The following is a 27,500-nucleotide window of genomic DNA, read 5'->3' as shown; positions in this document are numbered from 1 at the left end:
AAACACCCTAAAGTTTCTAAAACTGTTTGAATGGTGTCTGTGAGTATAACAGAACTGGAGCCGACACCATGTTTACTTTCTCTCTCTTTGAACGAAAACAACGACTCCCGGTCGGAATATTATCGCTTTTTTACGAGAAAAATTGCATAAAAATTGATTTTAAACAGCGTTTGACATGCTTCGAAGTACGGTAATGGAATATTTTGAAATTTTTTGTCACGAAACGCGTCGGCCGTCACCCTTCTTTACCCTTCGGATAGTGTCTTGAACGCACGAACAAAACGCCGCTATTTGGATATAACTATGGATTATTTGGAACCAAACCAACATTTGTTATTGAAGTAGAAGTCCTGGGAGTGCATTCTGATGAAGAACAGCAAAGGTAATCAAATTTTTCTAATAGTAAATCTGAGTTTGGTGAGTACCACACTTGGTGGGTGTCAAAATAGCTAGCCCGCGATGGCGGGTTATCTACTCAGAATATTGCAAAATGTGCTTTCACCGAAAAGCTATTTTAAAATCGGACACCGCGATTGCATAAAGGAGTTCTGTATCTATAATTCTTAAAATAATTGTTATGTTTTTTGTGAACGTTTATCGTGAGTAATTTAGTAAATTCACCGGAAGTGTTCGGTGGGAATGCTAGTCACATGCTAGTCACATGCTAATGTAAAAAGCTGTTTTTTGATATAAATATGAACTTGATTGAACAAAACATGCATGTATTGTATAACATAATGTCCTAGGATTGTCATCTGATGAAGATCATCAAAGGTTAGTGCTGCATTTAGCTGTGGTTTGGGTTTATGTGACATTATATGCTAGCTTGAAAAATGGGTGTCTGATTATTTCTGGCTGGGTACTCTGCTGACATAATCTAATGTTTTGCTTTCGTTGTAAAGCCTTTTTGAAATCGGACAGTGTGGTTAGATTAACGAGAGTCTTGTCTTTAAAATGGTGTAAAATAGTCATATGTTTGAGAAATTGAAGTAATAGCATTTCTAAGGTATTTGAATATCGCGCCACGGGATTACACTGGCTGTTGATTACACTGGCTGGGATTACACTAGCCCATAGAGGTTAACTCAAAACAAGTCAATGACAAAGTAGAAAAAAAAGAAAGTCTGTATACATAATGTGCAAAAGGCATGAGGAGGTAAGGCAATAAATAGGCCATAGTAGCGAAGAATTACAATTTAGCAGATTAACACTGGAGTGACAGATGAGCAGATGATGATGTGCAAGTAGAGATACTGGTGTGCAAAAGAGCAGAAAAGTAAATAAAAACAATATGGGGATGAGGTAGGTAGATTGGATGGGCTATTTACAGATGGACTATGTACAGATGCAGCGATCGGTTAGCTGCTCAGATAGCTGATGTTTAAAGTTGGTGAGGGAAATAAAAGTCTCCAGCTTCAGCAATTTTTGCAATTCGTTCCAGTCACTGGCAGCAGAGAACTGAGCTAAAGACTAGGCATTAGGTTGGGGAGCTAACTCAAGTCTTTTGGTCTCAGGCAAAATTACTCATCACACCAGGTTACTCATCACACCAGGTTACTCATCGCACCAGGTTACTCAACGCACCAGGTTACTCAACGCACCAGGTTACTCAACGCACCAGGTTACTCATCGCACCAGCACCAGGTTACTCATCGCACCAGGTTACTCATCGCACCAGGTTACTCATCCCACCAGCACCAGGTTACTCATCGCACCAGGTTACTCATCGCACCAGCACCAGGTTACTCATCGCACCAGGTTACTCATCGCACCAGGTTACTCATCGCACCAGGTTACTCATCGCACCAGCACCAGGTTACTCATCGCACCAGGTTACTCATCACACCAGGTTACTCATCACACCAGGTTACTCATCGCACCAGCACCAGGTTACTCATCGCACCAGGTTACTCATCGCACCAGGTTACTCATCGCACCAGGTTACTCATCGCACCAGCACCAGGTTACTCATCGCACCAGCACTAGGTTACTCATCCCACCAGGTTACTCATCGCACCAGGTTACTCATCCCACCAGGTTACTCATCCCACCAGGTTACTCATCCCACCAGGTTACTCATCGCACCAGGTTACTCATCGCACCAGGTTACTCATCGCACCAGCACCAGGTTACTCATCGCACCAGGTTACTCATCGCACCAGGTTACTCATCGCACCAGCACCAGGTTACTCATCGCACCAGCACTAGGTTACTCATCCCACCAGGTTACTCATCGCACCAGGTTACTCATCCCACCAGGTTACTCATCCCACCAGGTTACTCATCCCACCAGGTTACTCATCGCACCAGGTTACTCATCGCACCAGGTTACTCATCGCACCAGCACCAGGTTACTCATCGCACCAGGTTACTCATCGCACCAGGTTACTCATCGCACCAGGTTACTCATCGCACCAGCACCAGGTTACTCATCGCACCAGCACCAGGTTACTCATCGCACCAGGTTACTCATCGCACCAGGTTACTCATCCCACCAGGTTACTCATCCCACCAGGTTACTCATCGCACCAGGTTACTCATCGCACCAGGTTACTCATCGCACCAGGTTACTCATCGCACCAGGTTACTCATCGCACCAGGTTACTCATCGCACCAGGTTACTCATCACACCAGCGTGGTTCCAAAGACCTCCATTGCACCAGCAAACTCTTTGCAACTATTCTCACTCTGTAGTACTGTAGCACTGTGATGATAACGTATCTGTGATGTGATCATGTATCTGTGATTGTCACGACTTCCGCCGAAGTCGTTTCCTCTCCTTGTTCGGGCAGCGTTCGGCGGTCGGCGTCATCGGTCTTCTAGCCATCGTCGATCCACTTTTCATTTTCCATTTGTTTTGTCTTGTTTTCCTACACACCTGGTTTCCATTTCCCTCATTATTTGTTGTGTATTTAACCCTCTGTTCCCCCCATGTCTTTGTGTGAGATTGTTTGTTGTAAGTGCTTGTGCACATGTTTACTGGTGCCCGTTGGGTTTTTTATACCCATATTCTGTTGTATTTTTATGCCGTTGTTTTTTTATTTATTTAACTGCTCCGGCTACTACCTAGTTCTGCTCTCCTGTGTCTAACTTCCCTGCCACCAGTTACGCACCCCTTTACAGAATCCCACACCAACATATGGAGTCAGCAGGAGCAGGTGCCCCTGGTATAGGGGTCAAGGAGCGTGTCCAGGTGCAAGCGGCGATGATCCACCACCTCGGCGCCGCCATGGACCGTGTTGTCCAAACTATGGACTGCTGGGAGAGACGGGGAGTTCCTCCAGTGCCTCCACTACTCGCCTCCCCTTAACCCGGTCCAAGTGGGATTTGTCTCGCCCTTCCCCGGGAGTACGACGGGATGGCTGCACGCTGCCAGGGTTTCCTATTGCAGCTAGAGCTCTAACTGGCAACCGTCCACCCGGCTCCTTCGGGCCGTGAGAGGGTGTCCTCCCTCGTCTCGTGCCTCTCAGGGAAAGCCCTGGAGTGAGCCAATGCCGTGTGGGGAGAAGGAGACGCGGCGCTGGACCATTTTGAGGATTTCACCCGCCGTTTCCGGGCAGTCTTCGACCACCCGCCCGAAGGTAGAGCGGCGGGTGAACGTCTCTACCACCTGAGGCAGGGCACGAGGAGCGTCCAGGAGTTCGCCATGGACTTTCGGACCCTGGCCGCCGGCGCGGGATGGAGCGACAGGGCCCTGATCGACCACTATCGCTGCAGTTTGCGCGAAGATGTCCGTCGGGAGTTGGCCTGCAGGGACACCACCCTCACCTTCGACCAGCAGTTGGACCTGTCTATTCGGTTGGATAACCTGCTGGCTACCCGCGGACATCCAGATCGGGGTCTGTCGGTTCCATCCCCCAGCACCACCGCTCCGATGCCCATGGAGCTGGGAGGGGCGGTGCGCAGGGAGACCGGAGGAGGTTCCATCTCGTGCACCATCTGTGGCCGCAGAGGTCACACTGCTGGTCGGTGCCAGGTTGGTTCCTCTGGGGATCGAGGCAGTAGGCAGGGCACTCTGGCTTCACCCCAGGTGAGCCAGCACCATTCTCACCCAGAGCCCTCTGTTGCACACATATTTTTGTATGTCACTTTTTCCCGCATTCCCAGCATAAGGCGCTCGTCGATTCAGGCGCGGCTGGGAATTTTGTAGACAAATCGTTCGCCCATAGTTTAGGGATCCCCATTGTTTTCGTGGCTGTGCCCTTCCCCGTTCACGCCTTAGACAGTCGACCATTAGGGTCAGGGTTGATTAGGGAGGCCACTGCTCCCCTGGGCATGGTGACGCAGGGGGATCACAAGGAGAGAATCAGTCTCTTCCTTATTGACTCTCCTGCGTTTCCCGTGGTACTAGGCCTACTCTGGTTAGCCTGTCACGACCCCACTGTCTCATGGCAACAGAGGGCTCTCACGGGGTGGTCGTGAGAGTGCTCGGGTAGATGTTTAGGGGTTTCCGTTGGTGTTACTACGGTGGAGAGTCCAGACCAGGTTTCCACCGTGCGAGGTCTAAACCAGATCACTGTGAGGTACAGTTACCCGCTACCTCTCATAGCCACAGCGATTGAGTCAATGCACAGGGCGTGCTTCTTCACCAAACTAGATCTCAGGAGCGCTTACAACCTTGTGCGTATCCGGGAGGGAGATGAGTGGAAGACGGCTTTCAGTACTACCTCAGGGCATTATGAGTACCTCGTCATGCCGTACGGGTTGATGAATGCTCCATCAGTCTTCCAAGCCTTTGCAGACAACATTTTCAGGGACATGCACGGGCAGGGTGTAGTGGTGTATATCGATGACATTCTGATATACTCCGCTACACGCGCCGAGTTTGTGTCCCTGGTGCGCAGGGTGCTTGGAAGACTGTTGGAGCATGACCTGTACATCAAGGCTGAGAAATGCCTGTTCTTCCAACAGTCCGTCTCCTTCCTAGGATACCACATTTCCACCTCAGGGGTGGAGATGGAGAGTGACCGCATTTCAGCCGTGCGTAATTGGCCGACTCCCACCACAGTAAAGGAGGTGCAGCGGTTTCTAGGATTTGCCCATTACTACCGGAGGTTTATCCGGGGTTTTGGTCAGGTGGCAGCTCCCATTACCTCACTGCTGGAGGGGGGACCGGTACGTTTGCAGTGGTCGGCTGAGGCGGACAGGGCTTTGTTTACCTTGGCTCCCGTGTTGGCCCATCCGGATCCCTCTTCATAGTGGAGGTGGACGCGTCCGAGGCTGGGATAGGAGCCGTGCTCTCTCAGCGCTCGGGTACGCCACCAAAGCTCTGCCCCTGTGCCTTCTTCTTGAGGAAGCTCAGCCTGGCGCAGCGAAACTATAACGTGGGGGACCGGGAGCTGTTGGCTGTCGTCAAGGCTTTGAAGGCATGGAGACATTGGCTTGAGGGGGCGAAACACCCTTTTCTCATCTGGACTGACCACCGCAACCTGGAGTACATCCGGGCAGCGAGGAGCCTGAACCCTCGCAGGCAAGTTGGGCCATGTTTTTCACCCGTTTTGTTTTCACCCTTTCTTACAGAGCAGGTTCCTAGAACGCCAAGGCAGTCGCACTGTCCCGGCTGTATGACACAGAGGAGCGGCTCGTGGATCCCACCACCATACTCCCTGCCTCCTGCCTGGTGGCGCCGGTAGTATGGGAGCTGATGCGGACATTGAGCAGGCTCTACGTGCAGAGCCCACTCCCCCTCAGTGTCCCGCTGGGCGTCTGTACGTTCCGTCTGCTGTCCGTGACCGGCTGATCTATTGGGCCCACACGTCACCCTCCTCTGGTCATCCAGGCATCATTCGGACGGTGCGCTGTCTGAGTGGGAAGTACTACTGGCCCACTTTGGCCAAGGACATGAGGGTTTATGTTTCCTCCTGCTCAGTGTAAGGCTCCTAGACACCTGCCCAGAGGTAAGTTACAGCCCCTACTCGTTCCACAACGGCCGTGGTCGCACCTGTCGGTGGATTTCCTTACTGATCTTCCTCCATCACAGGGTAACACCATGATCCTGGTTGTTGTGGACCGTTTTTCTAAGTCCTGCCGTCTCCTCCCTCTGCCCAGTCTCCCTTCGGCCCTACAGACTGCGGAGGCCTTGTTTACACCCGTCTTCCGGCACTACGGGGTGCCTGAGGACATAGTGTCTGATCGGGGTGCCCAGTTCATGTCGAGGGTCTGGAGGGCGTTCATGGAACGTCTGGGGGTCTCGATCAGCCTTACCTCAGGTTTTCACCCCGAGAGTACCGGGCAGGTGGAGAGAGTTAACCAGGATGTGGATAGGTTTCTGAGGTCTTATTGCCAGGACCGTGCCCTGGGCAGAGATGGCCCAGAACTCGCTCCACCACTCCTCCACTAACCTCTCCCCCTTCCAGTGCGTACTGGGGTATCAGCCGGTTCTGGCTCCTTGGCATCAGAGTAAGATCGAGGCTTCTGCGGTGGACGATTGGTTTCGGCGTGCGGAGGAGACATGGGACGCTGCTCATGTTCACCTTTAGCGCGCCGTGCTGTGCCAGAAAGCCAGCGCAGACCGTCACTGCAGTGAGGCCCCGATGTTCGCACCGATGGACCGGGTCTGGATCTCAACCTGAAACCTGCCCCTCCGCCTGCCCTGCCGGAAGCTGGGTCCGCGGTTTGTGGGGCCATTTAAAGTCCTGAGGAGACTGAACGAGGTGAGTTACAGGTTACAGCTTCCCCCCGATTACCGTATTAACCCCTCGTTCCATGTGTCTCTCCTCAGGCCGGTGGTGGCTGGCCCGTTCCAGGAGTCTGAGGTGCGGGAGGTTCCTCTGCCCCCTCTGGACATCGAGGGTGCCCCGGCGTACTCTGTTCGATCCATACTGGATTCGAGTCGTCGGGCGAGGGGCCTTCAGTACCTCGTGGACTGGGAGGGTTACGGTCCGGAGGAGAGATGCTGGATTCTGGTGGAGGACGTGTTGGACCCTTCAATCCGAATCGCCCTGCACCTCGCCCTCCGGGTCGTCCCGAGGCAGGTGTCGGCGCGCTGCTGGAGCCGCGTGTCAAGGGGGGGGGGCCTGTCACGACTTCCACCAAAGTCATTTCTTCTCCTTGTTCGGGCTGCGTTCGGCGGTCGGCGTCACCGGTCTTCTAGCCACCGTCGATCCACTTTTCATTTTCCATTTGTTTTGTCTTGTTTTCCTACACACCTGGTTTCCATTTCCCTCATTATTTGTTGTATATTTAACCCTCTGTTCCCCCCCATGTCTTTGTGTGGGATTGTTTGTTGTAAGTGCTTGTGCACTTGTTTACTGGTGCGTGTCGGGTTTTTTGTACCCATATTCTGTTGTATTTTTATGCCGTTGGTTTTTTGGATTAAACTACTCCGGCTACTATCTAGTTCTGCTCTCCTGCGTTTGACTTCCCTGCCACCAGTTACGCACCCCTTTACAGTGATATGGTAATGTGCCTGTGATGTGATCATGTATCTGTGATGTGATCATGTAGATATGATGTATCTGTGATATGGTAATGTATCTGTGATGTGATGATGTATGTGTGTGTTTCAGAGGGGCTGAATTGTTCCAGGCTACTATAGTGAAGGCAGTCAGAGCCAGACTGGAGGAAGAGAACAAGTCTATGGAACAGCTGAAGAGACAGTAAGTCACAACAGCTGTCTGCTTGATATGAACCTTCCCTTTAACCTTTATATATTAACCTAACCTTTAAACCTTTATATATTAACCTAACCTTTAAACCTTTATCTATTAACCTAACCTTTAAACCTTTATCTATTAACCTAACCTTTAAACCTTTATCTATTAACCTAACCCTTATACAGCCTCTAACAGGCCAAATAGTCCAAATAGTATTTGCTTTCTTTCAATATTGTTCTAGAAACATGGAAGAAGAGAGAGAAACCTTGTCTGCTTTCTCTTGATAAATAGAACTGAGTGTTGTCATTCATCATCTTTCTGTCTGTCTCTCTCCCTCTCAGGATGGACCGTATAAAACAACGCCAGGAGAAGTTTAAGAGTGGGAAGAAAAAGATGTTGAGCCTGGCTCAGGAATCTGGGGACAGAGAGAACCCCATCCAGCCTCAGGATTCAGGGGACAGAGAGAACCCCATCCAGCCTCAGGAGTCAGGGGCCAGAGAGAACCCCATCCAGGAGCAGGAGGAAGAGGATGATGGTACTGTATCATGATGAAGGCTCTTAACGTCTCTCTAGGAGTACTGATGTTAAAACTAGGTGGAATGGCTAATCAATATAGACTGGGTGTTGGTTAGTTCTCATGGAACGTTTAGGAAACCCTGGAATCGATTTTCATACGATCCCGATCATTATAATATCATTACTGAAAACAATGCTTCATGAAGGTATATACACTGCTCAAAAAAATAAAGCGGACACTAAAATAACACATCCTAGATCTGAATGAATGAAATAATCTTATTAAATACTTTTTTGTTTACATAGTTGAATGTGCTGACAACAAAATCACACAAAAAATAATCAATGGAAATCCAATTTATCAACCCATGGAGGTCTGGATTTGGAGTCACACTCAAAATTAAAGTGGAAAACCACACTACAGGCTGATCCAACTTTGATGTAATGTCCTTAAAACAAGTCAAAATGAGTCTCAGTAGTGTGTGTGGCATCCACGTGCCTGTATGACCTCCCTACAACGCCTGGGCATGCTCCTGATGAGGTGGCGGATGGTCTCCTGAGGGATCTCCTCCCAGACCTGGACTAAAGCATCCGCCAACTCCTGGACAGTCTGTGGTGCAACGTGGCGTTGGTGGATGGAGCGAGACATGATGTCCCAGATGTGCTCAATTGGATTCAGGTCTGGGGAACGGGCGGGCCAGTCCATAGCATCAATGCCTTCCTCTTGCAGGAACTGCTGACACACTCCAGCCACATGAGGTCTAGCATTGTCTTGCGTTAGGAGGAACCCAGGGCCAACCGCACCAGCATAAGGTCTCACAAGGGGTCTGAGTATCACATCTCGGTACCTAATGGCAGTCAGGCTACCTCTGGCGAGCAGCCCCAAAGACATGCCACCCCACACCATGACTGACCCACCGCCAAACCGGTCATGCTGAAGGATGTTGCAGGCAGCAGAATGTTCTCCACGGCGTCTCCAGACTCTGTCACATCTGTCACATGTGCTCAGTGTGAACCCGCTTTCATCTGTGAAGAGCACAGGGCGCCAGTGGCGAATTTGCCAATCTTGGTGTTCTCTGGCAAATGCCAAACGTCCTGCACGGTGTTGGGCTGTAAGCACAACCCCCACCTGTGGACGTCGGGCCCTCATACCACCCTCAAGGAGTCTGTTTCTGACCGTTTGAGCAGACACATGCACATTTGTGGCTTGCTGGAGGTCATTTTGCAGGGCTCTGGCAGTGCTCCTCCTGCTCCTCCTTGCACAAAGGCGGAGGTAGCGGTCCTGCTGCTGGGTTGTTGCCCTCCTACGGCCTCCTCCACGTCTCCTGATGTACTGGCCTGTCTCCTGGTAGCGCCTCCATGCTCTGGACACTACGCTGACAGACACAGCAAACCTTCTTGCCGCAGCTCGCATTGATGTGCCATCCTGGATGAGCTGCACTACATGAGCCACTTGTGTGGGTTGGAGACTCCGTCTCATGCTACCACTAGAGTGAAAGCACCGCCAGCATTCAAAAGTGACCAAAACATCAGCCAGGAAGCATAGGAACTGAGAAGTGGTCTGTGGTCACCACCTGCAGAACCACTCCTTTATTGGGGGTGTCTTGCTAATTGCCTATAATTTCCACCTGTTGTCTATTCCATTTGCACAACAGCATGTGAAATGTATTGTCAATCAGTGTTGCTTCCTAAGTGGACAGTTTGATTTCACAGAAGTGTGATTGACTTGGAGTTACATTGTGTTGTTTAAGTGTTCCCTTTATTTTTTGGAGCACTATATATATATATATACATATATATATATATATATATATATTTTTTTTTAAGATACCGTTTAACTTGCACAAAGTCTGAATGAAGAAATATTTTTGCAATATAAAGCATAATTGATCTACATGTGAAACCATTTTTATTTTAGGAGCAGAGCGAGAAAGAGAGAAAGTGAAAGAGAAAGAAACAGCCAAGACTAAAAAAAGGCAGTGGTGGCGGCCTTGGGTTGACCACGCCTCCAGTAGGTTGACCCCTTCTTCTTTCTCCGCTCTGATTGACTGTTGTGTCCTTGACCAGAACTCTCAGAGGATTCCCATACTGCACCTGGGCTCCAGACGACCCAAAACAAACGTCAACGTTCCATCCAGACCTCAGTCCTTTTCTGTCTCTATTTAAGGCCCCTTGATTAATTTATTGATTGATTAGTTAATTGTTCGACTGATTGATGAACAACCAAAACATCAGAAATATACAGACGGGATAGTGTACTGATTTGCTGGAATGAAATAAGACAATACTACAATATGCCTCAACTAATGGCAACGGGGGCCATAAATAGACTATTTCCCATGAGAGAAAAGAAAATAACTGATGCCTGTGATGTTTGTGGTTGTGGTCCTGGTGAGGCCACAGTAGGGAATCTCTCATTGTGAAAGATTCTATTAGACAGAGCAAAGTGCCTTCTCTCTTTTCATTCTGTCTTTCTTGGACGAATGAAGGGTGAAGGATTATGTCTCCGTTATAGTCACGATCACCGATATATGTACCGCACGAGGGGAAACTGAGCAATACTGATCAGAACGATCCACGTTTAATAAGGTCTGAAGGTTTTAATAAGGAAATCAAGTTTCAAATTGACATTGAAAAAACTGTAGACAACTATACCCACGTTTCTCTGAGATGTGTCTCAGTTGTTCTCTGTGGTGCCCTGTTTCTGTGTTGAATTGATTTCTTAGTATCACCCCGTCATATCGTTACATTCATTATATGATTTACCCAGTTCATCCCCTCATCCTAACCCCATTCATATATTACCCAGCATCCTCCTCTCTTCCTGTCCCCCCCTCCCCCCCATTATGGCTCTTCTGTTCAAGGACATAAGTCAGTTTCAACTATTACAATTCTTTTAAAGGTCTGCCCAAATCACCTCAATCTATGCCATGTCTTAGTAAACAAACTAATATGTTAATATTGTGTGTCTAACATTATGTTTGCTTTCCTACCCTTTATCAACTTCATCCCACTAGTGGGCTTTTTGAATCAAACCAACCTCTGCTGCCACACATTTACCTAGTTTACAGACTCTCAACACCCCAACAAAAACATCACCTGCTTTCCTTCAGTTAATATTAACAGCACCTTGCTCTCTACACCCCAAAACATCACCTGCTTTCAAGCCCTTTTCCTCCAGTTAATATTAACAGCACCTTGCTCTCTACTCATCAGTGGTGAGAAGTGGAGATTATTACTTGTTTGAAACTGACAGTGAAGAAGAGGAGGAAGAGGAAGAGACAAGAGAAGATCAAGAGCTCCCCAAGAAGTCAGCGTTTCAGGTGAGCTCCAGACCAGACCAGCGGCAACGTTTCCTCACTATACTTAAAGTACTTACCCGGTATTACTGTAATGTGAAATATTTCATTGTATTTCTTCGTCAGTATTGTCTAGTTTAGTATCAGATTATCTGTTGCCACTACTAGTGTAGGAAAATATATGTACCTTTTATCTTTCTGTTTTCTACTAACTACCCTACCACCCTTTTATCCCTCCTCTTCAGCGAGCTATTGGGAAGTTTGCCTCAGCCCTTATAGCTCTGCCCAGATCTATCATTAAACTGCCCAAAACCATCCTTCAGTATGTAATCAGGGCAGCTAAGGTACAAAACAACAGATTCAGCATATCCTCTTACCACAGCCTGTGTAGACTGTATCCTGTGTCCTCAGCCTGTATCTCCTCTTACCACAGCCTGTGTAGACTGTATCCTGTGTCCTCAGCCTGTATCTCCTCTTACCACAGCCTGTGTAGACTGTATCCTGTGTCCTCAGCCTGTTTTGTGTAGATTTGCTGTTTCAATGAAGGCCAATGCATGTATAGCCAACTGTCTTTCCATCCCATATCCGATCCAATACCATATCCATTTAGAAACAAAAAATATCCGAAATATTCCAGACAGGATGGGGATGGAACTACAGTGGTCCTTCTGTCATGTGTTTTAAGTGATAGATTGTTTTGAAGCAGTTTGCATGAACTCGGCAGAGCCTTTTACCAACAGGTCTCAGAAAATGCATTGGTGTTGTTATCATACGTTTGAGATTTTGGTGTGGTTTGCTCCATTGTACTAGTGTCTGTACAAGGTTAAATATATTTACAAGTAAGCCTTCGATAATGTCGCCTAGTCACGATGAAGCCATTGTTACAAATTACAATATAAGAGTGTAAAATGCCATAAATCGCAGGTGGCGTCTACCTTTTGTACTGATGTGCAGTGAAGCAAAAACACTCTAAAATGGTCATATTTTGTTTGTGACTCTGATCTCGATTGTTTTGATTTGTCTGTGGTTTAAAGGGTTAACTAATGGTCACCTGGCTTGCTATTGCTCTTGTTTTATTTGCCTCTGAGTGTGCCTTGACCGTAGCATTCATTTGATTGGACTGAAACCTTGATCTGTTTGACTGGACTGAATCCTTGATCTGTTTGATTGGACTGAATCCTTGAGATCTGTTTGATTGGAATGAATTCTTGAGATCTGTTTGATTGGACTGAAGCCTTGAGATCTGTTTGATTGGACTGAAGCCTTGAGATCTGTTTGATTGGACTGAATCCTTGAGATCTGTTTGATTGGACTGAATCCTTGAGATCTGTTTGATTGGACTGAATCCTTGAGATCTGTTTGATTGGACTGAAGGCTTGAGATCTGTTTGATTGGACTGAAGCCTTGAGATCTGTTTGATTGGACTGAATCCTTTTGAGATCTGTTTGCATAACTATTTTTTTCCTGTTCAAATTGTCATCAATATATGAATCAACATGGAAAAAAAACATGAACAATACATGAATCGACACAAATCAATACATGAATCAAAACATTAATTAGCACATGAATCAATACATGTATCAACACATGACTCAATACATAATTTTGCGAAAGGCAGAGTTAAGAGCGCACAGATCTCAAATCAGGATCTGTCCCTTTATGTCCAAACTAACATTGTGCTTCCTGTACTGTACGCTCCCAGTTTGTCTACCATGCCTGGATAACAGACTCCAAGACAGCCATGAAGGAACGAAGCAAAGAGAAGCGTAAGTTCTGGAAGAGGTACACCAAGAGAGACAAACACAAGAAGGACAAGAAGGAAGGTAAGTTAAGAGATATCAAGGAGTATTATAACAGAGTCACTGATATAAAGAAAATCATCAGCATACATAATTTGACCAAAGAAGAAGAAGAAGATCACGAGAATAGACCATTGCATCATTCTGTTCTTACGACCTCTGAGGACGCATGCTACTTCCTTAGTTCTCACGGAAGATCAGTCTTTAATCTGTGATGATTGAAATTGCATCGTTATTTTACAAGATCCCTTTATGCTACACTTTATGCTTGATTCATCACCTCTTAATTCATGTAGATAACTTAAGGCTTGTTTGTGAAAGCGAAAAGCAGGGGTGAGAAAGGACATCCCTGACGACTACCCCAAGATGTCCAGTAGAAGGGGGTTCTCACACTCACTAATTATAACCCAAATCTAATGAAAGTTATTGTTTTGTTATGTTATTCTCTGAAAGTTGTTTTGTTGTGTTAATTTCTGTAACTTATTGTTTTGTTGTGTAACTCTCTGTAACTTGGCCACCAGCATATCATCCAGCATCCCACTGCTGGCTTGTTTCTGAAGCTAAGCAGGCTTGGTCCTGGTTGGTCCCTGGATGGGAGACCAGATACTGCTGGAAGTGGTGTTGGGGGGCCAGTAGGAGGCACCCTTTCTTCTGGTCTAAAAAGAATTGCCCCAGAGCAGTGATTGGGGACATTGCCCTGTGTAGGGTGCTGTCTTTCAGATGGGATGTTAAAATGGGTGTCCTGACTCTCTGTGGTTGCTAAAAATCCCATGGTTCTTATTGTAAGAGTAGGAGTGTTAACCCTGGTGTCCTGGCTAAAATCCCAATTTGGCCCTCATACCATCATGGTCACCTAATCATCCCCAGCTTACAATTGGCTCATTCCTCTCCCCTGTAAATATTCCCCAGGTTTTGCTATAAGTGAGAATGTGTTCTCAGTCAATTTACCTGGAAAAAAAATACAATACAAAAAAATGTATTGTTGTGTTATTCTCTGTAACTTATTGTTTTTTTGTGTTATTTACTATAAATTATTGTTTTGTGTTATTCTCTAAGTTATTATTTTGTTGTGTTATTCTCTGTAAATTATTGTTTTATTGTGTTATTCTGTGCAGGTCATGTGACCATAGAGATGGAGGAAGATCAGGAGGGACCACAGGAGAAGAAATCTGACGGACCAGGTGGGTCATAGACCCTTTCAAATACTGTAGTATATGTATATACAAAACCACTTACACGGAGAGACAACCACCAGTCTTGATATTGATTCTATATATATTATATATACATATATATATTATAGGTTCTTACTATAGTTTACTCAGAATCAATGATCGTGATGACAATGCCCTGATGTCGATTTGTATAAGATTGTCTGCTGATAAAATGTAAATATTTGGAACTTCTCTTTTCCACGTCCCACCAGACAACATCCTGAAGCGAGTGTTCAACATCATCAAGTTCACCTGGGTGTTATTCCAGACGACGGTGGAGAGCTTCACCAAGTGGATGAACAACGTGTGTAGAGAACACATAGACATCTCCACCGTGCTGCGTATCGAGAGATGCATGCTCACTAGAGAGGTCAAAAAGGTACTACTTTCTTCTGTCACTCTCCCTCTGTATATACACATATTTCTGTTACCTTAATTTAACTAGGCAAGTCAGTTTTTATTTTCAATGACGGCCTAGGGACAGTGGGTTAACTGCCTTGTTCAAGGGGCAGAACGACAGATTTTTTACCTTGTCAGCTCAGGGATTCAATCTTTCAACCTTTCGGTTACTAGTCCAACACTCTAACCACTAGGCTACCTGCTGCCCCTTTTGAGTATCTTGTCTTAAATAAACACTCTTTAAATAGTTCGATTAGATTTTTGACTTCTCTCAATATATATATATATATATATATATATATATATATATATAGCAAACTAGAAAACAAAACCGAGATTAAATGACTATCCTGATCTAACCTTCCCCCCCTGCAGGGCAACGTCCCGTCCAGAGAGAGTATCCATGTGTTCTACCAGAAGCAGATGCGTATGAACATGTCTCGGGGGTCCAGCCTGGACCGGCTCAGTGAGGAGGACAGTGGGTCAGGGGGGTCTCACAGGGTCCACAGGAGGAGAGGCGACTATCGCATGGAGAGCCAGGACAGCATGGCATCTTTGGCATCACGAGACAGCATATCCAGGTAAGTTTATCTTTGGCATCACGAGACAGCATATCCAGGTAAGTTTATCTTTGGCATCACGAGACAGCATATCCAGGTAAGTGTATCATACATGAACTAATTCAAATCAAATGTACATTTGACATTTTAGTCATTTAGCAGATGCTCTTATCCTGAACAACTTACAGTCAGTGCATTCATTTTAAGATAGCTAGGTGGGACAACCACACATCACAGGCATAGAAAGTACATTTTTCATCAATATCATAGCTATTAGTAGCGTCATAGCTAGGGGGGGTCAAGTCCTGGTCAAGTGCTGTGGGGGTCAGTAGAGTCATAGCTGGGGGGGTCGAGTCCTGGTTAAGTACTGTGGAGGTCAGTAGAGTCATAGCTAGGGGGGGTCAAGTCCTGGTTAAGTACTGTGGGGGTCAGTAGAGTCATAGCTGGGGGGGGTCAAGTCCTGGTTAAGTACTGTGGGGGTCAGTAGAGTCATAGCTAGGGGGGGTCAAGTCCTGGTTAAGTGCTGTGGGGGTCAGTAGAGTCATAGCTGGGGGGGGGTCAAGTCCTGGTTAAGTACTGTGGGGGTCAGTAGAGTCATAGCTGGGGGGGGTCAAGTCCTGGTTAAGTACTGTGGGGGTCAGTAGAGTCATAGCTGGGGGGGGTCAAGTCCTGGTTAAGTGCTGTGGAGGTCAGTAGAGTCATAGCTGGGGGGGGGTCAAGTCCTGGTTAAGTGCTGTGGGGGTCAGTAGAGTCATAGCTGGGGGGGGTCAAGTCCTGGTTAAGTGCTGTGGGGGTCAGTAGAGGGTGGGGGGGGTTGAGGGGAGAAAGGGGATTATTTAACATACAGTTTTGAAGAGATTGGGTTTCAGATGTTTTTGGAAGATGGGCAGGGACTCTGCTGTCCTGGCTTCAGGGGGAAGCTGGATCTACCATTGTGGTTCCAGGACAGAGAATAGCTTGGACTGGGCTGAGCGGGAGCTGACCTCCCGTAGGGGTGGGAGGGCCAAAAGACCTGAGGCAGCAGAACGGAGTGCTCGGGTTGGGCTGTAGGGTTTGAGCATAAAAATCAAAGGTTTATTGGTCAGATGCGCACAGTACAGAGAAATGCTTACTTGCTGACTCTCCTCAACAATGCAGTACAATAAAAATATCAATCAAGAATCAAACGCCAAATACAAAAGTCTCCAAATAACAAGTAGTAATAAAAAGCAGAAGAAAAGACTGAGGAGAGTGCTGGAGAAATCCTATTATTTCATTCTATATCTAATTCTAGGGCATGATCAGTATCTTCAGCATGAGCGATGAGAAATCACATCACCACCATTACCTTTTTGGAAACTTCCACATCTTTAGCTGTGTCATGTGGAAGCCATTTTGTAACCATTGTATCATTCCACTCATTTATTTCTCATCTCTCCATCTCTTTATCGCATCAGTGCCTACACTGAGGCCACCATGCTGTTCTCCCGCCAAGACACGCTGGACGAGCTGGACGGAATGCCGTCAGACGTTCCCATTCCCAAAACCAGTGAACGTGCACGGCCCAAACTCCGTAAGATTTACGGGCTGGACGCCTCCAAATCAACTGACAGCAGCAGCAGCCAAGTGTCCAGGTGCCTGGTCCAAGCTGAAATCTTCATCTTTCTCTTTCTCCTCCTCTTCCATCCTCTTTGTCACTCTCTTCTTCCGCCTCCTCATCCTCTCCTCTCCTTTCTCATCCTCCCTTCCTCTTCCTTCTGTCGTGACGTTAGTATTATTCAAATTATTAACTATGTTTATAACTACGTGATCAAATTAATCAGGTAACCATTAACTAACTCAGTAACCTGGGGCACCATGGGATTTTTTTTTTTAATGAGTTACCGTTTCCCAAATGAACTCAAAAAATATCAGAATATCAATTTCCTTGCAGTCACTAATAAATTAATTTCCTAATCAGTCTCATTCTGAACGTCGCATAATTCGTAAATCTGCACAAATCCGGGTCTCACTAAATCATTCATTACCACACCAATTGAGTTGATTATTTATTTACTAACAAGCTAAGTGTTAATATAAGATACACAAACACACAGTCTGGGATATTGATTAGAACTTAGTACAACGAAACAGGTCCCTAGTGGACCAATACGATATGACACGTGTTACACAAGATGGGGATTTAAAAAATAGAGAAAGTACACGAGAGAAAAATACACTTGGATACATTTGTAAACTATGCTTAGTTTTAGCCCTAACTCCTTGCCCCGAACTGCCGCTCTTATGAGTCAGAATTATAATGAGCGTATTTACTTGTTGAAAGTCTCCATTGGGTATCTCTTCTTCTTCGTGGACCGAGTTCCGCTTAGGACGTTTAGCCGACGACCTTCTACTCCGATGGCGGCGTCTCCTCCGTTACCGGGTGTAAGTCTCTGAATGTCCACACGATGACACACTTTCCTTTCTCTTGGTTGTCTGTTCCTTGAACTGTGTTGACGCTCCCAGCTTGGGTAGGAGGGCCGTGTAGACAACCGATGATTTGAAGAGAACAACTGTCTGGTTCTTCTGGAATTCACCTTCTTAGATACAGTGAATCAATCAATCAAATGTTTTTGTAAAGCCCTTTTTACATCAGCTGATGTCACAAAGTGCTGTACAGAAACCCAGCCTAAAACCCCAAACAGCAAGCAATGCAGATGTAGAAGCACAGTGGCTAGGGAAAACTCCCTAGAAAGGCAGGAACCTAGGAAGAAACCTAGAGAGGAACCAGGCTCTGAGGGGTGGCCAGTCCTCTTTTGGCTGTGCTGGGTTGTGATTATAACAGTACATGGCCAAGATGTTAAAATGTTCATTGATGACCAGCAGGGTCAAATAAATAATAATCACAGTGGTTGTAGAGGGTGCAACAGGTCAGCACCTCAGGAGTGAATGCCAGTTGGCTTTTTCATACCCGATCATTCAGAGTTAAAGATAGCAGGTGCGGTAGAGAGAGAGAGTCGAAAACAGCAGGTCCGGGACAAGGAAGCACGTCCGGTGAACAGGTCAGGGTTCCATAGCCGCAGGCAGAACAGTTGAAACTGGAGCAGCAGCACGACCAGGTGGACAGCAAGGAGTCATCAGGCCAGGTAGTCCTGAGGCATGGTCCTAGGGCTCAGGTCCTCCGAGAGAGAAAGAGAGGGCGAAAGAGAGGGAGAGAGAGTTAGAGAGAGCATACTTAAATTCACACAGGACACCGGATAAGACAGGAGAAATACTCCAGATGTAACAGACTGACCCTAGCCCCCCGACACAAACTATTGCAGCATAAATGCTGGAGGCTGAGACAGGAGGGGTCTGGAGACACTGTGGCCCCGTTCGATGATACCCCCAGACAGAGCCAACCGGGCAGGATATAACCCCACCCACTTTGCCAAAGCACAGCTCCAACAACACTAGAGGGATATCTTCAAACCACCAACTTACTACCCTGAGACAAGGCTGAGTAGAGCCCATGAAGATCTCCCCCTCGGCACAAACCCGAGGGGGGCGCCAACCCGGACAGGAAGACCACGTCAGTGACTCAACCCACTCAAGTGACACACCCCTCCTAGGGAAGGCATGGAAGAGCACGAGTAAGCCAGTGACTCAGCCCCCGTAATAGGGTTAGAGGCAGAGAATCCCAGTGGAGAGAGGGGAACCGACCAGGCAGAGACAGCAAGGGCGGTTCGTCGCTCCAGTGCCTTTCCATCCACCTTCACACCACTGGGCCAGACTACACTCAATCATAGGACCTACTGAAGAGATATGTCTTCAATAAAGACTTAAAGGTCGAGACCGATTCTGCGTCTCTCACATGGATTGGCAGACCATTTCATAAAAATGGAGCTGTATAGGAGAAAGCCCTGCCTCCAGCTGTTTGCTTAGAAATTCTAGAAACAATAAGGAGGCCTGCGTCTTGTGACCATAGCGTACGTGTAGGTATGTATGGCAGGACCAAATCGGAAAGATAGGTAGGAGCAAGCCCATGCAATGCTTTGTAGGTTAGCAGTAAAACCTTGAAATCAGCCCTAGCCTTAACATGAAGCCAGTGTAGAGGCTAGCACTGGAGTAATATGATCAAATCTTTGGGTTCTAGTCAAGATTCTAGCAGCCGTGTTTAGCACTAACTGAAGTTTATTTAGTGCTTTATCCGGGTAGCCGGAAAGTAGAGCATTGCAGTAGTCCAGCCTAGAAGTAACAAAAGCATGGATTAATTTTTCTGCATCATTTTTGGACATCATAAAGCTGCATACAGGAGTCTAATCTAGAAGTGACAAAAGCATGGATACATTTTTCTGCATCAAGATCTCTTTGTTTCTTGGGACCTAGAACTAGTATCTCTGTTTTGTCCGAGTTTAAAAGTAAAAAATGTGCCGCCATCCACTTCATTATGTCTGCAACACAGGCTTCCAGGGAGGCTTCATCACGTTTCATCAAAATGTACAGCTGTGTATCTTCCGCATAGCAGTGAAAGTTAACATTATGTTTAGTATCAAAAGCGGCACTGAGGTTTATTATGCTCAACAAAGGAGGGCCAAGCACAGGAAGCAGCTCTTTCAGTGGTTTAGTTGGAATAGGGTCCAGTATGCAGCTTGAAGGTTTAGAGGCCAAGACTATTTTCATCAATGTGTCACTTCACTGTCACTTCACTGCTGAAGTGAAAGTCATCCTCTCTTGGGGAATGCTGCTTTTTTGTTAGCTTGCGACTGTCACGTCCTGACCAGTAAAAGGGTTTATTTGTTATTGTAGTTTGGTCAGGGCGTGGCAGGGGGTGTTGTTTCTGCGTGTTTTGGTGTTTTTGGTTTTGTTCTATATTTCTATGTTTTATTCTAGTTTTGTAGCTCTATGTTGGTTTTTGGCAATGACCTCCAATTAGAGGCAGCTGGTTGTCGTTGTCTCTAATTGGAGGCCGTATTTAGTTGTGTTTGTTTCACTTGTGTTTTGGTGGGTGGTTGTTTCCTGTGTAGTCTGTGAACCTTACGGAACTGTCGTTTTGTTGTTTTTTGTTTTTAGGGGTGCGACTACATCTAGGGTATTACGCAAGGTTTAATTTAGTTTCTCAGTTAGGTGGTTAACCGATGTTTGTACTCTGACGTCCTTGGGTAGGTGGAGGGAGTCTGGAAGGGAATCGAGGAATCTTTGGGTTGTCCGAGAATTTATAGCACGGCTTTTGGTGATCCTTGGTTGGGGTCTGAGCAGATTATTTGTTGCGGTTGCAAACGTAATAAAATGGTGGTCCGATAGTCCATGATTATGAGGAAAAACATTAAGATCCACAATATTTATTCCACGGGACAAAACTAAGTCCAGAGTATGACTGTGGCAGTGAGTAGTTCCAGAGACATGTTGGTCAAAACTCATCGAGTCGATGATGGCTCCGAAAGCCTTTTGGAGTGGGTCTGTGGACTTTTCCATGTTAATATTGAAGTCACCAAGCATTTGAATATTATCTGCCATGACTACAAGGTCTGATAGGAATTCAGGGAACTCAGTGAGGAATGCTGCATATGGCCCAGGAGGCCTGTAAACAGTAGCTATATAAAGTGATTGAGTAGGCTGCATAAATTTCATGACTAGAAGCTCAAAAGACGAAAACACAGTTTTTTTTTTGTAAATTGACACCTCCACCTTTGCGGGATGCGCAGGGGATATGGTCACTAGTGTAAACAGGAGGAGAGGCCTCATTTAACACAGTAAATTCATCAGGCTTAAGCCATGTTTCAGTCAGGCCAATCACATCAAGATTATGATCAGTGATTAATTCATTGACTATAACTGCCTTGAAAGTGAGGGATCTAATATTAAGTTGCCCTATTTTGAGATGTGAGATATCACAATCTCTTTCAATAATGACAGGGATGGAGGAGGTCTTTATTCCAGTGAGATTGCTAGAGCGAACACCGTCATGTTTAGTGTTGCCCAACCTAGATCGAGGCACAGACACGGTCTCAATGGGGATAGCTGAGCTGACTACACTGACTGTCCTAGTGGCAGACCCCACTATGCTGGCAGGCTGGCTAACAGCCTGCTGCCTGGCCTGCACCCCATCTCATTGTGGAGCTAGAGGAGTTAGAGCCCTGTCTATGTTCATAGATAAGATGAGAGCACCCCTCCAGCTAGGATGGAGTCCTTCACTCCTCAACAGGCCATGTTTGGTCTTGTTTGTGTGTGAGTTATCTACAAATTCTATCTTTTGGGAGGGGCAGAAAACAGTTTCCAACCAGCGATTGAGTTGTGAGACTGCTGTAGAGTTCATCACTCCCCCTAACTGGGAGGGGGCCAGAGACAATTCCTCGATGCCGACACATCTTTCTAGCTGATTTACACGCTGAAGCTATGTTGCGCTTGGTGACCTCTGACTGTTCCATCCTAACATCGTTGGTGCCGACGTGGATAACAATATCTCTATACTCTCTACACTCGCCAGTTTTAGCTTTAGCCAGCACCGTCTTTAGATTAGCCTTAACGTCGGTAGCCCTGCCCCCTGGTAAACAGTGTATGATCGCTGGATGATTCGTTTTAAGCCTAATACTGCGGGTAATGGAGTTGCCAATTACTAGAGAAGGCTCGGCCTCTGACAGCGACTCGTTGCTTAATGGGAACAACCAGTTGAAAGTTTCTGTCGGCTGAATAAGCGACACCGGTTGAGGATTCCTACAGTATTTCCTTCCAGAAGCCATGCGAAAGTTGTCCTTCTGCGGAGACTGTGCGAGGGGATTTATACTACTATCTGTACTTATTGGTGGCACAGACTCTGTTTCATCCTCTCCTACACTGAAGTTACCCTTGCCTAACGATTGCGTCTGAAGCTGGGCTTGCAGCACGGCTATCTTCACCATAAGGCGATCGTTCTCCTGTATATTATGAGTACAGCGACTGCAATTAGAAGGCATCATGTTAATGTTACTACTTCACTTCGGCTGGTGGAGGTCCTGTAGAACCATGTCCAGATAAAGCGTCCGGGCGAAAAAGTAGAATGAAAAAAGTTGAGGAAAGGAAAAAATGTAAATATAAAACGGTAATTAAAAAGTAAAAACTCTAAAGTTGATTATTTTGGTAGCAAAGTAACGTTAGCAACAAGAGATACATTCCACACATGATAAACGAGGAGTTACGCAACAGGGAACCCAGAGAGCATGCCATAAAGTAATCAACCATAGCCTTGATTGTTAACCTACTCAACAGCCAGTGTAATCCTGTGGCGCGTTATTCAAATACCTTAGAAATGCTATTACTTCAATTTCTCAAACATATGACTATTTTACAGCATTTTAAAGACAAGACTCTCGTTAATCTAACCACACTGTCCGATTTCAAAAAGGCTTTACAACGAAAGCAAAACATTAGATTATGTCAGCAGAGTACCCAGCCAGAAATAATCAGACACCCATTTTTCAAGCTAGCATATAATGTCACATAAACCCAAACCACAGCTAAATGCAGCACTAACCTTTGATGATCTTCATCAGATGACAATCTTAGGACATTATGTTATACAATACATGCATGTTTTGTTCAATCAAGTTCATATTTATATCAAAAACCAGCTTTTTACATTAGCATGTGACTAGCATGTGACTAGCATTCCCACCGAACACTTCCGGTGAATTTACTAAATTACTCACGATAAACGTTCACAAAAAACATAACAATTATTTTAAGAATTATAGATTCAGAACTCCTTTATACACTCGCTATGTCCGATTTTTAAAATAGCTTTTCGGTGAAAGCACATTTTGCAATATTCTAAGTAGATAGTCCGGCATCACAGGGCTAGCTATTTAGACACCCAGCAAGTTTAGCACTCACCAAAGTCAGATTTACTATAAGAAAATGTGTATTACCTTTGCTGTCTTCGTCAGAATGCACTCCCAGGACTTCTACTTCAATAACAAATGTTGGTTTGGTCCCAAATAATCCATTGTTATATCCAAATAGCGGCGTTTTGTTCGTGCGTTCAAGACACTATCCGAAAGGGTAAATAAGGGTTACGAGCACGACGCATTTCGTGACAAAAAAATTCGAAATATTCCATTGCAGTACTTCGAAGCATGTCAACTGCTGTTTAAAATCAATTTTTATGCCACTTTTCTCATAAAAAAACGATAATATTCCGACCGGGAAATCGTTTTTTATTACAAAGAGAGTGAAAGTAAAAGCATGCTATCCCCTCATGCACGAGCCTCAGTCTGATGGCCCTCTGATAGAGCACTTGCCAAACGCGCTAGTGTGTTTCAGCCTGGGCCTTGAATTACGTCATTCAGCTTTTTCCCGGGTTCTGAGAGCCTATGGGAGCCGTAGGAAGTGTCACGTCATGCCAGAGATCCCCTGTTTTTGTTAGAGATGATCAAGGAGGGCAAGAAATGGTCAGACAGGCCACATCCTGTAAGGAATCTTCTCAGGTTTTGGCCTGCCAAATGAGTTCTGTTATACTCACAGACACCATTTAAACAGTTTTAGAAACGTTAGGGTGTTTTCTATCCAAATCAAACAATTATATGCATATTCTAGTTACTGGGCAGGAGTAGTAACCAGATTAAATCGGGTACGTTTTTTATCCGGACGTGCAAATACTGCCCCCTAGCCCCAACAGGTTAAGAGTTTCCTTTGTCCTCAACCTCGTGTTGCGTTTTGGGATCACGACTTAGTCTGTATGTAAATTCTTAACTCACAAGGTTTATACCCTCCAGTCACAAAGGGGCGTTTCTGTCTTCATGATATTCTCTCTGGGTTCCCTGGGGCGTAGCTCATTACAAGGCTAGATATTAGGATCTATTACTCTGATCTAGTTTAGACAACTAAATTCACAGTTCATCTTTACAAAAACATTCTCTTTGATCTGGATATTTTCTACACAACGCACAGTATGCAAATATCATGTACATATTATGAAAACTCTTCAAGTTACAATGTTTTCGTTATAACGTTGTCATTTAACTTTTAATAACATAACAAAAAAATGACCTTCATTTTCATATTCCATCTATCATTGTTACCACCATTTTGGCTGATGAAATATATTGTCCCAAAGTCCATTCATTTGATGTTGTGTAGTTTTGGGCTGTGAACTCTTCCTAAGGCACACAGACATTCCAGTTTGGAGAACAGAATGGAGTTGGGCTGCTGCCTTCTAATTTACAATGGGTGTGAGGTCATAACCCCTCCTATCAATCCCTCTATACCTCTCCCCTCTGCAAGAGTGATAGATATCTCTGTAGAACTGTGATCCACGGTAATCTGATCCTCACGGGCCAGATATAACACTTCCCTCACACTTGTCTGTCAATGAGTTGCTAGTTAGGGGTTCACATTGAAACTGTGAAACATATTGTTATTCTTAGATTATATATTTTTTCCCTTGACATGGTCAAAATAACTCAATTACATTTTTTTAACATTTTAGTCATTTAGCAGACGCTCTTATCCAGAGCGACTTACAGTAGTGAATGCATACATTTCATACATTTTTTTTCTGTGCTGGCCCCCTGTGGGAATCAAACCCACAACCCTGGCGTTGCAAACACCATGCTCTACCAACTGAGCTACAGGGAAGGCTAGATAGATTGGTAACTTTTTTTCTAGTTTGGCACACAGAAACTAGAGGCCATGAGTAACTTGGTCTAAAAGAATAACACTGATTGGCCTATAGGTGGCGCAGTTATAAGCAGACTCACTTAAACCCCATTTTACCTACAGACTTGAAATGTTGTATGTAGGTGTCTTTCCACACGCTGAACAAATTTGCCTCAAGGACCCATAAATCCATCAGGGTTAATTTTCCTCCATCTTGGACATTTTTTGGGAAAACTTTTGAAAAACATCTTCTCATAAAACATGACTAAAGTTAAGGGATTGGTTAAGAGATGTCTAAATTATGGATAAATCAGGAAATCAGATTTTTCGTGTCTCATTTAATTCCTTTGTAAATCCACTTCATAATGGCCTATCAACTTGAAATTGTTTAGTCATTACCATGACGAACCATGTTAAGTTTGGAAATTGGTATCTTAAAACATAAGGAAACTATTAACAATTCACATTTGTTAATGTTCACATTTGCTAACTCTTAAAATAATCATAATACATCTTCTTCTCCTGGAATAAAAGTCACATTCACTCCAAAGTTTGTCTTTAGACTCATCATCATAGTCCCTAAAGAGTTTCAGAAAATAACATTGATGCATTTAAATATGGCCACACTATACCAGTAGATGCATATTAGTACATATGCTAAAACAGGCAACAACAAAAAATACTTCAAAAATCTTCTCATGAACTACAGGACCAAATGACACCAAATTCGGAATGTAGGACCGTGGTTTAGCTTAAAATCAGATCTTACGTGTCCATTTAAACCACTGGAAATATACTCCACAGTGGCCTATTTGGTATTTTATTAAAATCCCCATTACTCTTCCTGAGGTCCACACAAAACATGAAACATGACATAATACATAACATCAATAGACAAGAACAGCTCAAGGACAGAACTATATACATTTGAAAATGGCACACGTAGCCTACATATCAATACATACACACAAACTATCTAGGTCAGGTTCGCTGTTCATTTGAGCAATGTGAGATGGAAGGGAGTTCCATGCAATAATGTCTCTGTATAATACTGTACGCTTTCTTGAATTTGTTCTGGATTTGTGGACTGTGAAAAGACCCCTGGTGGCATGTCTGGTGGGGTAAGTGTGTGTGTCAGAGCTGTGTGTAAGTTGACTATGCAAACAGTTTGCAATTTCCAACACATTAATGTTTCTTATAAAAAGAAGAATTGATGCAGTCAGTCTCTCCTCAACTCTTAACCAATAGAAACTGGCATGCATAGTATTTCCTTGCAGGAAACTCGACCACACGACTGGACAATAATCAAGATAAGATAAAACTAGAGGCCGCAGCACTTTCCTTGTGGAATGTGTTGTCAAATAAAACAAAAAACAGAGCTTCTCTTTACTATGGACAGACCTCTCCCCATCTTTACAACCATTGAATCTATATGTGTTGACCATGACAGTTTACAATTTAAGGTAACATCAAGTAATTAATCTCCTCAATTTGTTCAACAGCCACACCATTTATTACCAGATTGAGGTGAAGTCTAGAATTTAGGGAATGATTTGTACCAAACACAATGCTCTATAAACTTGTCATCGCTATCATGGACGTCCCTAAGAGGAATATGGTATTGATATCTGAAAAAAAACAAGGAAACTATTAACAACTAATTCGTTGAATTCGTAACGCTAATGCTCAAAGTCATCTGCAATCACCTTCTCCTCATTAAATATATCTCAGATTCACTCTAGATTTTGTATTTAGACTCATTACATCAGTCTTTAATGTTTTTTGGAGGGTTATTGCATTAAAATATGGCTGCACTGTACCTATAGATGCATGTTAGCACATATGCTAATGCTAAAAATACTTTTACAATCTCCTTCTCATGAAGGATTGACTCCAGTTTTGGTATATGGACTCCACTCGGAGTGTGGTGTCAGCTAAACAACCTCTCACTCAATGTCAACAAAACAAAGGAGATGATCGTGGACTTCAGGAAACAGCAGAGGGAGCACCCCCCTATCCACAAAGTTTTAAGTTCCTCGGCGTACACATCATGGACAAACTGAAATGGTCCACCCACACAGACAGCGTGGTGAAGAAGGCGCAACAGCGCCTCTTCAACCTCAGGAGGCTGAAGAAATGTGGCTTCTCACCAAAAACCCTCACAAACTTCTACAAATGCACAATCGACAGCATCCTGTCGGGCTGTATCACCGCCTGGTACAGCAACTGCACCACCCACAACCGCAAGGCTCTCCAGAGGGTGGTGCGGTCTGCACAATGCATCATCAGGGGCATGTTTGGCCTTTGTTACCTGCCCTCCAGGACTCCTACAGCACCCGATGTCACAGGAAGGCCAAACATTCCATAGAGGACAATAACCACCCGAGCCACTGCCTGTTGACCCCGCTATCATCCAGAAGGCGAGGTCAGTACAGGTGCATCAAAGCTGGGACAGAGAGACTGAAAAACAGCATCTATCTCAAGGCCATCAGACTGTTAAACAGCCGCAGAGAGGCTGCTGCCTACGTACAGACTTGATATCATT

At 45.2% G+C, this 27,500-nt stretch overlaps 1 protein-coding gene across 1 annotated transcript in view; it reads left to right on the top strand.

Moving 5' to 3' along the window:
* The window catches only part of LOC115156484 (piezo-type mechanosensitive ion channel component 2-like), a 215,456-nt gene that overhangs the window by 140,839 nt on the left and 47,117 nt on the right, over nt 1–27,500 (top strand). Inside the window, exons 31-38 of the mRNA XM_029703905.1 lie at nt 7,509–7,598; nt 7,937–8,130; nt 10,030–10,122; nt 11,328–11,434; nt 13,116–13,236; nt 14,328–14,393; nt 14,639–14,805; nt 15,201–15,406. Of these exons, the coding sequence (XP_029559765.1) occupies nt 7,509–7,598; nt 7,937–8,130; nt 10,030–10,122; nt 11,328–11,434; nt 13,116–13,236; nt 14,328–14,393; nt 14,639–14,805; nt 15,201–15,406 (1,044 nt within the window). The remainder of the gene's footprint in view (nt 1–7,508; nt 7,599–7,936; nt 8,131–10,029; nt 10,123–11,327; nt 11,435–13,115; nt 13,237–14,327; nt 14,394–14,638; nt 14,806–15,200; nt 15,407–27,500) is intronic.

The sequence above is a fragment of the Salmo trutta genome, chromosome 21, assembly GCF_901001165.1.
Source record: "Salmo trutta chromosome 21, fSalTru1.1, whole genome shotgun sequence".
Taxonomy (NCBI): Eukaryota; Metazoa; Chordata; class Actinopteri; order Salmoniformes; family Salmonidae; genus Salmo; species Salmo trutta.
Note: the sequence above shows the minus strand (reverse complement) of the source record. Positions and strands in the feature narration are given on the sequence as shown.